General features: G+C 42.3%; 2 protein-coding genes across 5 annotated transcripts; one reads left to right on the top strand and one right to left on the bottom strand.

Moving 5' to 3' along the window:
* Positions 1 to 1,632: 1,632 nt before the first annotated feature.
* nkx6.3 (NK6 homeobox 3) lies at positions 1,633 to 8,503 on the bottom strand. Of its 3 annotated transcripts, none has more exons than XM_023801098.2 (4): positions 8,373 to 8,503; positions 3,955 to 4,632; positions 2,783 to 2,952; positions 1,633 to 2,660 (listed from the first exon to the last, which is right to left on the bottom strand). In XM_023801098.2, the coding sequence occupies exons 2-4, from the start codon at positions 4,364 to 4,366 to the stop codon at positions 2,430 to 2,432; spliced, it is 813 nt and encodes a 270-aa protein (XP_023656866.1). In that variant the 5' UTR covers positions 4,367 to 4,632; positions 8,373 to 8,503; the 3' UTR covers positions 1,633 to 2,429. The 3 variants fall into 3 exon arrangements, with proteins under 3 accessions (XP_023656866.1, XP_072560882.1, XP_072560879.1); XM_072704781.1 differs by lacking the exon at positions 8,373 to 8,503 and adding an exon at positions 7,428 to 7,494; XM_072704778.1 differs by lacking the exon at positions 8,373 to 8,503 and adding an exon at positions 5,141 to 6,312.
* LOC111838258 (E3 ubiquitin-protein ligase NEURL3) lies at positions 7,548 to 11,850 on the top strand. Of its 2 annotated transcripts, none has more exons than XM_023801087.2 (4): positions 7,548 to 8,058; positions 8,375 to 8,866; positions 9,150 to 9,293; positions 10,771 to 11,850. In XM_023801087.2, the coding sequence occupies exons 1-4, from the start codon at positions 8,025 to 8,027 to the stop codon at positions 10,944 to 10,946; spliced, it is 846 nt and encodes a 281-aa protein (XP_023656855.2). In that variant the 5' UTR covers positions 7,548 to 8,024; the 3' UTR covers positions 10,947 to 11,850. The 2 variants fall into 2 exon arrangements, with proteins under 2 accessions (XP_023656855.2, XP_023656846.2); XM_023801078.2 differs by having other exon boundaries at positions 9,099 to 9,293.
* Positions 11,851 to 13,076: the final 1,226 nt, after the last annotated feature.

Below are 13,076 nucleotides of genomic sequence, written 5' to 3'. Positions count from 1 at the left end.
CATTATCATGCCACTTATTTGACTTCTGTATCTTCCCTCATTATTTGTATGTCTTACATATTAAAAGTAATCTAGAGATGATTAAAAGTACGCAGGAGGATGTGCCTGGGCCAGCCTATAGGCAGCAAAGACGGCTGCCAGCTTGCCGGCCAATCAGACGGGGGCACCGGCGGTGATGCTCATCTAGGGCTTCACAGCGTGGACTGGTACTGGGATGTGCGTAGGTTATATGCAAATCCCACACCACTTTATATAACGGACTTGCTATTTTGGTTCCAGGACCCCCCGCGGACACTGGTTGGTTATACCTGCCCATTTTCTTAAATAGGAAGAAGATAAAGTACAATGTACCATTGTTTGGTACATCAAAGGCTAACCCTAAACCTAACCCTAACCCTAGCAGGACTCGACAGACCAGCCTGGTCGCATAGTTTGCAGTGACATTTGACTGGTTGCTATAATAAATGCTCACTGCTCTGTTGTACCACCACAAGACATGCACATTCAGCATTGCCTCTGCTTACATATAGTACAGTTCGCATCCTGGTTGTACTGGCGCTCCTGTTTGCAAAAGTCTGCTGCCAATTACATCCATTAGTCCATCTCATCCATCTAGTTCAGACATTCATTTGTGCAACTCTCTGAAAACAGTACTGATACATATTCTCTAATTCCAGTTTAAATATAAACTTTGTAATACTTAAGATTTACAGCATCCGTTCATTAAGAAATGTCTGCAGAATGGGTAGAAGGTTCTGGAACTTCAGATGGATGAGTTACATTTCATCATGCCCAGGCCGGCGTAATTGCAGTGCGGTTTGCAGAGTGTGGAGAACTTTCTGGAAGCTCAGGAGGCTGAGTTACATTTCATCATGCCCAGGCTGGCATAGTTACAACGTGGTTCAATGACTGTTGAGAACATTCTGTAAGCTCTGAAGGCAGAGTTACATTTCACTGTGTCCAGACTGCTGTAGTTGCAGTGTGGTTTAGCAAATGGGGAGAACATTCTAAAAGTTCCAGAAGTTTCATTTATTATCACATCTAAACAATTTACTCCAGCAAGTCTGTCCAGTTTCACTTGCCTAATAGAGATACCATCCATTGTAGCTGAAGGCTGATCATGCCTCAGCTACCAACATTCTTCATTGTTAATTAATTTGTCCTTTAACCTTTTCTTCTTGTATGACTGTTCTTGACTGCCCTCAGCCTAGAACATCGACTTTGATGTTTATCAGATTAGCTGTTACTCATGGACAATTTGTACATAACCTTAAACTAACAATGTCAACTAACAATATCAAAATAATCAACATTTCTGCTATTTTTCTTTCTGCTCTCATCTTGTCAAATCCTGATATTGTTCCCTTGGGTATCACTTTACAATAAGACTCCCTCTTGCCACTTGTAAATGGTAGTAACTCATTGATAAAAAGAAAACAGTGTTATAACTTGTTTAAAATGGTGTATTAATAATTTACAAAGTGTTACAACCTAATTGATAACCAGATTATAACCCATGCATAAGCTCTTTATATAAGTATCTTTGTAAAGTGGCACTTTCCCTTGTTACATTAATAGTATTTTGGTCGAGACTTTTTGAGTTAATGAAAAGATCGGACACAGAATCTCTACTTTTAACAAATGAGCATTTTATTTTGTACAAGTTCTCAATTAATTTATATAACTTGTAAGTAGCTGAAACATAGAGATGGGATGTTGTGCCATAATTGTTCTTTAAAAGCGTGAACCATAAGATCATGTTACCAGGCAAATTCAACCTAAATCCCAGTGAAAATGCTCTGAAGTTTCAGCCACTGAAACTGTAATACATTATGCTGTTTATACCACAGTTGTTATATTTACATTCAGGGAAATCAGGTAACAGGCAATGACAGACGTCTTAAACGGCATCATCTTTACATCTATATTATAATGGATTTAGCAAATTACAGCGAATATGCACAGGCTGTTTTATGGAGGACTCAAATGGCACTGTTGGAGTCATTTATGTTTGTAGCGATAATCAGTTATCTCATTCTTTAACCATTATTGGGCCATATCGTTTCAAAGAAATGATGCAGAGCTTTACATAGTTACTGTAAGTTCCTGAAGTGTAGGAATGGGAAACAGGTTTCCTCCGTTTTCTGATGATATCATTGTTTGCGAATCTGACGTTTTCAAGTCATCCAGTGTCTCTCTGGCTCAGTCTCACAGCACAGAGTGAAATGTTCTGTGGATAACCAGTAGCTCCTAATCTCCTCATCAGGTTACCCTGCTGGAGAACGGGGTTTCTGTGTGCCAGTGATCACTGCTGCAAGGTCGTAACTCTACGTTGCAGTGTGAACGTGGCATTGTGTCTGCAGACTGTTCACCGCAGTCGTGCGCATATGTGATGTTCTCTGAAGCTAGTGTGCGTGTGCGCATGCATGTCAGACCTGGTGTGGCCCAAGGCGAAGCACTGAGAACGCTCTGCGGTGTTTGCGCAGTAACAGCCTGATCTTCTCGTCGTCTGAGTCCGGATCCAGAGGCTTGTTGTATTCCTCATCCTCCACCTCGTTCTCCGAGGCTTCGCCTCCCTGTTCCCCCCGTGCCACCTGCGTGGAGGTGGGCTCTGACGCACTCTTCTTCCGCCACTTGGTCCGTCGGTTCTGGAACCACACCTGAGGGGGGGCAGATTTTATGTCTTTTTTGGGAATGGAGGCAGTAGGCTTGGGGTGAGCTGTATGCAGATATCACAGAAATGGGACTGTGAGTGTGTTTTCCCAGCCGCGAGCAGCCGTACCTTCACCTGAGATTCGGTCATTCCCAGAGAGTACGCCAACCTTGCCCTCTCTGGTCCTGCTAGATACTTGGTCTGCTCGAACGTTTTCTCCAGGGCAAAGATCTGGTGCCCGCTGAAGGTGGGCCTCGTGTGTTTCTTCCTGCTGGTGCCGTCGCCAAGCTGACCACTGCCTGCACAAATTGAACGCACATCTGTATGGCACAAACACCCTCATTTATACTGGTTCAACCCCATGCAACCATCTTCAGCTCTCCAGCAGGATGGAGGTTGATTACACATCAATTTTTCACACTTTTCATTGGTTTTAAACTCACGTCTCCATCCTCTGACTCCTTAAGAACCAATCCTCGGCATCAAAGGCGGTGTAACCTTAATTTACTTTGAATTAAATGCCGTTTCCTTTAAGAGAAATTTATATTCTGTGATTTACTGGCCTAAATTAGTAGCTGAACACAAATGCATTTACATCAGTACAATAAAAATCCAGATTAGTTTATGTGCAGTATGGTCTGACATGGTCAGATAATAGATATGTCGGAATTGATCACTTTACATACTTATAAACTATATATTTATATGCTTATTAACAACCCAAGTCCATAAAATGAAGGTTATTGGCTCGATAGATGAAAAAAGCGCAAAAATATTTCACTTTCACAACAGAACTTATTTACAGGGCTAGGAAGGCACATAATCCTTACCAGCTGTCTAGATGTCACTGCAAAATAAGTGAGTATTAAATCAAATAAGACACAGACGTACTTTTTTGCCTCGGATGACATAACTGGATGTGACATGCTTTTGTGATTCCTAATGTTGATGTATTACTCCGTTTATTTAAAAACTCTCAAAAAAAAACGTTCAGTTTTATAACAAGAGCCCGAAAGCAGACTTTTCACAATCCATAGCAGGAAAGGAACCGGATTTTGCTAGAAATTTGCAATAGGGAATTCCTGAAAAGCATTCTATCAAACAGGACCGCAAATCAGCTGTGACAGCTTGTGGGTGCTGGAGTCAGCGCAGCACATTAGTCTGGCTGTTGATATCGGTTCCTCATTAAAGATGTTTGTGTAAAACCTGAGGTGACTGAAGGGATCTGTCCCTTTTAAGGCTCGGTAGTGCCTGTAAAGGATGTGCCCCCCCTAGTGGCGTGGTGCTATAGGCAAACTCACTGGTGCCGCACTGCTGCCTTCCTCCTCTCCACTCGTACCCGGGGTCACCCCATCCCCCGCCGCCTCCGCCACTCCGCCCTTTCACCGCGCACTCCGGACCGGGCTTGGTGAAGCTGCCCAGCGAGGCACCATAGTCCCGGTTGTAGTAGACGCCGGGGGCAGGGACGGTGCCGAAACTGCCGACGGCGGAGTAGCCGGAGAGCAGCGCCGAGCTGGGGGAGCCGATGACGGAGCGGCTGAGGATGTCGCTGATGCCGTGCGGCGTGCCGGAGGCCAGCTGGCTGTTGAGGCCCGGGCCCAGCTTGTAGAAGGAGTTCTGCACCGAGTACTGGCACACGGGCGCCTTCATGTCCGAAGGGTACTGGTTCAGGCCGTTGTTGAAGAGGAAGGACCCCGGAAGGTTGGGATCCATAGGAAAAGCTTCGTCCTCCAGGTTGGTTCCGTCACACAGTCACTCAATCTCCACCCAGCATGAAAGGAGCTGCACCGTCAGACAAGGTGGAGGAGATGGGTGGGGGAGGGGTGTGTTTCCCTGATGCTCTTGCGACGAGTCTCAGGCTGCCCTCAGTGGTACTGCTGGTCAGCTCCCAGCCCCCCTGCCGCTGGGTGACGTTCTGCCGCTCCCTTCCTTGGGAAAGGTGTTCGCTCCCCTATCGAAGCCACTCCATGGCCTTTTACCTATTTTGTAACATCGCACAGTTATTCCAAAACAAACGTCGAGGTCGACGGAAAAATCTACATTCACCTTCCTCCTCGAAGTGAACTCGGTTTTACACAGAAATGTTCTGGTCACCCAATAAATAAGAAGTACCTTAAAGACGGGTGACACATTCTTGATAAAGACAGGCCACATTATAATGCAGAGCGGGATTGGCTGGGGTCTAAGCACACAGCTCCTCTCTCATTGGCCACTCGCTAGGGCACCGGCCTCTGACTGGACGTCAGCAAATTAATCGCTTTTTAAAAAGGTAGGGTGGGAATAAGTTGCTTTTTGATGGCCTGCTGTTGTGAAAGCCAAAGATGCAGGCACATGGCAAGGGGGACATGCAGAGCAGTGAGGCCTGTTTCGGGGGTCAGGAATGCCCACAGTTCCTCAGCAGGCCTCTCAAATCATACAAATCATACAACCCTAAGTAGAATGGTGTTACTGTACTCACTGTACTCATTAAACTCAAACGCGTGTCACCTTGCAGGGTGATTTGACGCCATTCCAAACACGTCCCAGTAAGTGTCAGGATGAAACTGGAGATTGTCATGCTTGTCTGCATCATTTCTCTATCTGTAAGCAAATCCTTTAGTCTACACTCACATTGACTCTGTTGATATGTAACTGTAGTTAATGTCAATTTTACCGTATTTTACAAATAACGGCTTCCTGCGACACTCAAGCGACGCACTCTTTGAACACAGTAACGTCATGAAGCAAATTTAGATGGCAAAATTCTGTCTATCACCTATGATTAAGGTATTCCTCTGTGTGATCAGAATTTTGATTTTATATTCATTATTACGCCTACTAACAGATTTACAGGCTGCCCTCATTCTGCTGAATTTGGGTAAAAAAAGTGGACCTCAGTAAAGGAGACGAGCCTCTAAATTGTACTCAGAGCAAAATGAAACTGGCAAACAGCTCTACACCTTCGATCTTATCTGTCCTTCCTGTAAGTATCTTTAGGTTCGCTTGTAACCTAGAGACCTGCCTCTCGTTAACAATGGCAAATGGCACGTACACTTTTTGTCATGTAGAATCTAAAACGAATCAATCATATAGGCTAAATTATTACAACACACAGGATTCCCCTTTCGTTAGCTCTCCGCCCTATTGGTAATTAAAGCCCGCCAGAAGAACATGTCTGCCCTGCCGCGGATTTTAACTGATACCGAGTTCACTGCCAGGTAGAAGACATATACAACCGACTATGGTTTTAAAGATTATGAAATCAGCTTAATTACAATAATATGTATTTTGAGAAAGACGCGATTTATATGCAAATCGAGTTTTTATAGCACTAACCAAAGCGCCAGACTATCAGATTTGGAAGGCGGTTAACAGGATTATTATCTTACGTGTTAAAAGGCAATACGATACAATACAGTTGATCAGTTTATCACAGTTGTGCCTATTTAATGAAAACTGTGGGTGGACTTTTTGTTTCAACAATTTGATTTACCAAAACGGTCTTTATTCAGTTATTTGCTCAAAGATTGTTGTATTTCTTTTCTAAGACTCCAGATAACTTAAGGACACTACCGTGACACCCACTGGAAACACGGAGTTTTCATTTTCCCCATTAGAAATCTCACCAAATTCCTTAGTCTACGGAACCATACGGGTGTATATTTGTTCCACGCTCGCTAATAACTTTTGTACTGAACTGTGTGTTTTTTTCACTAGCAGGGATAATAAAAAATATAATTGCGTGTATTTTGAAAATCTTTGCATTTCCGTGGGTATTATAAACAACAGAAACACATTTAACTTAATAAATAAAAACAATCAAAAGTAACGAGGCAGGGTGAGCGCCGCTCGTATGGACCTGCATTGCATGTACCGCAGACCAGGCTAGACCATGCAGGATACTGTAAAAGGTGGAAATTTCCAGTAAAGGAAATTGGGTTGCATAGTTAAAGGGCAAGGATCAAATGTGGTCTTGTGACTATCACGTGCGTGTGGGGGGTTTCCCCTGTGTTACGGTCCGTTCCTATGGTCCATGCTTTCCTGTCACGACATTTCACAGCAATATATTTTTAAGTCTGTATATATCGCTTTCAATTACTTTGTAGTGCAATGATCCCATAAGGTAAAATAATACTAAAGGGACAAGATTAAATGTATTTTAATCATTCTGCAATGCACTATAACATGAATTAAAGAGCAATAAGCCAAATCGCTCACAATTTTATGGTTATTGTACGGCTATATATAAGCTATTTTATAGTTAGCGGCTTAAAGAGAAAGAAAAAGTAGCCTAAAACCACGGTAATTAAGTTATAGTTTGATGACATGTGCAATTTCGTCTGTGATACCGGTGATATTTGATATATCAGTATTTTAATGCCATTACAGTCTTGAGAGAAAATGTGCTTTTGCGTTTTTCCCGTGTTTCCATATATGCTAGTTAAAAGTAACGACGTGCGAATCGGTACTGAAACATTCGCATTTAACGGACGGTTGTGTTTAATGCGTGTGAGGTAAATGGCACATGACATACAATCCGGTGAGGAGTCAATAGGCGTTAGTGCGACTGGGCTGAGCCTCCAGTGAATAAGTGAAACGTTAGCAGTCTTTCAATCTGAATGATTCATTTTTGAGAATTGATTCTAACGTTAAAACCACAGGTTTTAACCTGCTGATTTAAATGCTTATGCTATTATTGAGAACAGGGCTGGCTAAAAAAAAATTAATTTGCACTAATTCTTAAATTAGACACCAGTAATCGGGTAGCCTAATTAAATATTAATGACTGCATTACAAGAAACTGCTGGTCTTCAAGGCCCCCAAAATGTCGTTGTGGTAGGGTTCTCCATCACCATGGAGAGATATCGGCGTCTCCTTTTTCACTTTGATGCCAGGGCTCATCATTTACAGTTAATATCATTCGCAGGTTCTTTTCCTGGAAAGGCGATACAACACGGTGTCAAATGCAAGTCTTCAGATCATTAACGCCCGACTGTAAAACCTGCCACAGCCTATTTAAGGACAGACCTAACAGCCAAGGAAAACTTTTTCATAAGGACCAAAAGGGAATATCAGATATAATGGGAATGTATTCTAAACGTTATATAATAACATAGATATTGTGTTGCAAAGAAATCTGGATACATTTTCAAAGAGCACACGAGCAACACACACGGGAATTGTGGAAATTTTCCAGCTTGCAGTGAGTCTCTGCACGCTCCTCCCAAACGGAGGGTAGTTCATCACCGCGCTCACACATCCTTTGTATACAAACGTGAGCACATGGGCTGTAAATTTATGCGCCTGCGGAGTATCTTATGGGATCATTTGTGCGCCTCTAACCATTGCGAAAACACACCTGTTTTCTTCAGCAAGACGTCGCAAATTCAAGATGCCAGATCGGCACCATATCCGCACAAGACGCGGTAAGAACATTTCCCGCTACACTTCCCCCGATCTCCTAGCCATTTTTTTTTAAACATTTTTAAGTTAGGTAACTTAAAATAAATGTAACGATACATCGATGCTTAATATAGGCCTAAATAAGAACTATTTTTATTTATTAGAATGTGCAACATCTTGCGCTAAACAGGTTATATGTTTTGCTTTCACTTTGGCTGCAGTTATTTTTACATTTACTATCGCAGTTCGTTTGATCTCTGGCTTGGCGAATTTCAAGGAAATGCAGCGCGGCGACGGCATGGAGATCGGAGCGTTGATCTTTCGCTGTATATCTTACAGATTCATCGCATTGCTGTAGCGGGCGCTGCCTGGGGCCTCTCTCGTTCTACACGGGGGCCACGGGGGCCAGGGTGACCCTGAGCTTGGACGCCCGGCGGGCAGAGCGGGTTGGAAACACCTTCCGGGATGGGTTGGTCTTCAGCAGTCGGCCCGTGAGGGTGCAGGAGCGGGTACGCCTGCGTGTGGAGCGCTCCGCCCCGCAATGGCACGGCGCACTGCGCCTGGGTTTCACTGCCGTTCGGCCGACGTACCGGACCCTGCCCTCCTTCGCCATCCCCCACCTCACCGATACGCCCGGGTACTGGGCCGGTATCGTACCCGAGGTATGCTCCCATCCTGGATCCGAACTGCAGTTCTGGGTCACGCCACACGGAGAGCTAAAGCTGAAGGTACTAGGGACAGAGAAGATCTTGCTGAAAGGTGTGGATGTGAGACAGCCACTGTGGGCCATGATCGACGTGTATGGCCAGACTTCCGCAGTTCTCCTGTTGGGTATGTATCCACGAACAAATGACACACACATTTATACTCACCTGAGGCACGCTTCTGTGAACCTTCCGTGCTGAAGATTCATTTGACTTGTGTACATCAGTACATAGGAATTCTTACACCACCCAGTCAGTAATATATAACAATATTAGACAGCACAAATACAGGAAGAATAGAAAAGAGGCACGTACAGGAAATGAGTAGATTAAAACATGACTTTTAATTATTATTTTAGGTTCCAAGAAAAAGAATTTGTTTTCTGTCCAAACGTCTTGTCCCGTCCCAGTGCCACCTCCAATCTCCTCAAGGGACAGAATGACATATGACATCAATGGCAACATCTTTCCTTCTTATACGACTTTGAACCTGGAGTCTCTATGGCCACCTACGGACCCCTGGTACCCCATCTCTGACAATGGGCATATCACAGGTTAGCCTCAAGGATAGAATTTTTATTATCAGGCCTCATTGTGTTCTTTGTATCCATTGTACTATTGTGTGTGTGTGTGTGTGTGTGTGTGTGTTTGTCGAAATGAAACCACCAAGGGGCAGCTTATCAGCTGATTTTGATGAAGGTTGCGAATTGCAGATTTGGTTCTGCAGAATGACTGCAAAGGTTTTATCTTAAAATTCATAATCTTGGAATGTTTGAATGTGGTGTTCTGTAGAACATGTAAAATATAGTGCTACATATTTAAGGTATAGTGAATATTATGTGAAACACTATTAGATCTTTTGGGATATAGAGTATGTGCGTATAGATAATGTTTACTGACATTGCTGGCTTTACTGTGTACAAATAATAAGCAGCCAAAATATGACAATTATTTTAGAAAATTTTGGTATCAAACACCTATTCCCTCTATTGCTGTCATGAACCCTACAGATATATTATTATTATTATTATTTGGTTTTCAAAATTTCTAGTTTCTAGTACAACTGAAAAGTGAGAAACAGATTCTGAAATGTTCACAGCACAGATATGGGAAAAACTGCTACTGACTGAATAGAGAGACAAGGATAGAACATTTTTTTTTAAATAAACATAATCTGAAGTCACACTGTTCTTTAAAATTAATTCCCATCCAGAGTTGTTGCAGTTCAAAGTAAATCTTTCATCTGATAGCAATAGATGCAATGTAACGTTTGCATATTTTTGTTCAGAGACAAAATAAATATGTACATAGTACCATATTTGAAATTCCATTACGTTTCAGAAGAATCTGTGTTGGGAGACATAGTGGAATTGTGTGTATAAGTACTTGAACAATTTCTCTGCCGGTGTAACCTTTATCCCGACAAGTTACAGGACCTCTGACTGTCTTCAAATTTAATCTTTCTCTAAAAATGATAAGTGATGCTTCTGTTCTCGCATGTCCCATCACACACAAGTATGTAAACAGTTGAGGGCAAATCTTGTGATCTAAATGCAGGGTCTGGCCATTTATTTGGCACCCCTGCAGCATTTCAGGAGCCTAATGGCCTTGGCCAGGGGCCCAATGGAGATGTGACTATTCTGCTGAGGAACACTTCCAGTCACGACCACAAAACATTATTTCATGGGAGAAAATTCCCTGAGAAATGCTTTTTGTTTTTTTCAAAATTCCAATCTGTTACTCCACGTTACTGGTAAATATAGGCTAAACATGACAGACAAAGAGTGTGTACACCATTATTCTGTGAGAGCACTCTCTTTAGTGTATGTTTGCATTTTTGCGAGCATCCCTTTGGTTATGTACATAGACGCAGGATGCATGACTGCAAAACCTTGGCAGATTTAGCTGAGATCTTCATGCTGGGACATGTTTGCCAAGTTGTAGAATGAACTGGCCCTGCTTTACTTTCACAATAATGCAGAAAATGTGCGCCTGATGTCTGACTTGAGATTTCTCTTTTTCGTCCCTCAGGAGGTTCCGAAAACTGCGTTGTCTGTCTCTGCCAGAAGTCCACGGTCATTCTTCGCTGCGGACACCAGTGCCTCTGTCTCCAGTGTGCGGACAGGGTTTTTGCCATCTTTAGGGAGTGTCCTCTGTGCCGGGAGCCATTCACGGACCTTCTAGATGTCAGCCTGGCTCCCAGCTAACACCTCGCTCCACGAGGAGGACTTGGAATACAGAAGGGATGTTCCCAATCAGTGTGTTGGGAGAATGCCAGCTGAGCCATTGAATGTAATCTCCCATTACGGTTTATCATTTACAGATTTGCCTAACAAAGAATGGAGACAAGTAAGCACTTTGGTTTTATGGATGAACCTCGTGACTACTAACTAAACCAATATGCTGACTGAGAAGGCAGGATCAGATATACTCTCACTTTACCATCTGTGTTTAATAATGAATTGAATAGCAGTCTATCAGTTTGATTGCAGCACTGACCCAGTTACATATTGTCAAACTCTTCTACCTCCAGCGCCTGATATTTTAGCTTTATCTCCAGGGCCCTCGCATCGACCCTTAGCAGCTAGTTTCATACAAACCAGGACTCTCCACAATCTCCATCTTTTATTAAGTGAGGACAATACAATTTTAGAGCTGTTTTAATGACAGAAGATTTACATAATGTACATCCATCCATAAATGTTCTGCGACTGTTCATGCAGTTCAAGATCACAGGCAGCCTGGAACACATGATGTGAGTCAGAGGATACAGATGAAATATACATATAACTTTGTAAAGCTTGAACTGCAGTTAATAAGTGAAAAATTGCAATCGGTAGCTATTATTTTGTTATTAATGCAACTAAAATTGTATTTTCATTTGAATCGTGGAATTAAGAAAACTTAAATTGACTGTGAAAAAGCAAATGGAATGCATTTATATTGTACATAATTGTACATATTGTATAATTTATATAATTGTAATGAAATGTATTTTTGAATATATGAAAAATGGTTAATTATGTCACTTGGATCAATAAGAGCAACTGTGCATAATATTTTTTCAACGGGTAACTTTCATTGCGTGCAATAAAGCGTCCACACAAACTGCATATTGTCCTTGTAGGATTGTAAGATTCTGAAACTTATCAATCTTGATCCATTTCCTGTCAGAGTCAACAACCATTCCTATGGATGTCTAGAAATGCTACAGGACACAAGTTGAAATGTATAGTCAAATTAGTTAGTATTAGTACTAGTAACAGAATAGTCTAGTAATCAAAATGATTCAGAATGAGGAGCATTGTGCAATCCATATGGGGACATACTCATTTTCTGTTAAGAGTTTCGGTGCTGGTGATGCATGAAGCGCAAACTCACAAATGAATCAGACATTACGGGGAATTCCGAGACGCAGGAGGAAAACGCAGTACTCTGAGGAACCGGGAAGGACGGGGGAAATACACAATGTCAACCCCGGGTCCTGGGGGTGCGGAGATACCGCCCCAGTGAAGGACCGTCCGTGTTTTATAACGCCCCCGTGTCATGTTAAAAAGCTGTCTATAAAAATCGTATCAGGGACGGTCTACGCCCCCTCAGAACCATGCAGAAGAAGAGAGTAAAATACGGTGCTCTGAAAAGCGTAGCTCATATTTGTGTTGTGTATTAGCCTAACCATGGTTAAATGATGCTTTGGCCTTAATTACACTATTCGATAAAAACAAAAAAGCCTATTACATGGCCTTGGGTCCTGATTTAATTAAGTTGCATCAAAAAGACCAGAGGCAGCCTTGAGATAAATAGAGAGGACTTAAATTATTAAATTAGCAAGCCTATGTCTATAAAGGAGTCAAACTAATTTTAAATATGTTCAATACACGTGTTTCTGTTGTCTGAGGGGAAAATAAATGGTTCATTTTTGTCTTATTATCGTACCCATTTTAAGAGTGATTTTAATGCGATGGTCTTGCCTACAGGGAAATTACGAAGACGACGTCAAACCTAGCGAACGATTACAACACAATCTCCAAGTTGAAATGAGAAATACATTTGTCTTAAAACTCAATAGGATATAGGGCGGCGGCAGTAACGTATGTGTCTAAAAAGAAATGGCATTGGCTGGAAGCTATCGGGAAGGCTTTAAAATTGTTTAATTTTTCAGCCTGGGAGCACAAGAAATGCGATTGTCTAATATGAAAGCCAATACTCCGTTAATCTGGAAAATGATTAACTGTAAATCCACAAACCAACACTAGGCGGCAGCACCATCGCAGTATAAAGTTCATTTCAAAATAACTTGATGCTTGAAGAAGGCGCAATTTCTGCTGCTTTGGTGT

Source organism: Paramormyrops kingsleyae, chromosome 2 (assembly GCF_048594095.1).
Source record: "Paramormyrops kingsleyae isolate MSU_618 chromosome 2, PKINGS_0.4, whole genome shotgun sequence".
Classification (NCBI taxonomy): Eukaryota; Metazoa; Chordata; class Actinopteri; order Osteoglossiformes; family Mormyridae; genus Paramormyrops; species Paramormyrops kingsleyae.
This window is presented reverse-complemented; position numbering and strand designations above follow the sequence as displayed.

Bases quoted from the DNA above. Each gene is read 5' to 3' on its own strand.
- nkx6.3 (XM_023801098.2), bottom strand. From the start codon at position 4,366: ATGGATCCCAACCTTCCGGGGTCCTTCCTCTTCAACAACGGCCTGAAC. The intron at 2,953-3,954 runs GTGAGTTTGCCT...CAATTTGTGCAG, and splicing joins AAGGCAGCAGTGCGGCACCA to GCAGTGGTCAGCTTGGCGAC. The intron at 2,661-2,782 runs GTACGGCTGCTC...GCCCCCCCTCAG, and splicing joins TGACCGAATCTCAGGTGAAG to GTGTGGTTCCAGAACCGACG.
- LOC111838258 (XM_023801078.2), top strand. From the start codon at position 8,025: ATGCCAGATCGGCACCATATCCGCACAAGACGCG. The intron at 8,867-9,098 runs GTATGTATCCAC...TTATTATTTTAG, and splicing joins TTCCGCAGTTCTCCTGTTGG to GTTCCAAGAAAAAGAATTTG. The intron at 9,294-10,770 runs GTTAGCCTCAAG...TTCGTCCCTCAG, and splicing joins TGACAATGGGCATATCACAG to GAGGTTCCGAAAACTGCGTT.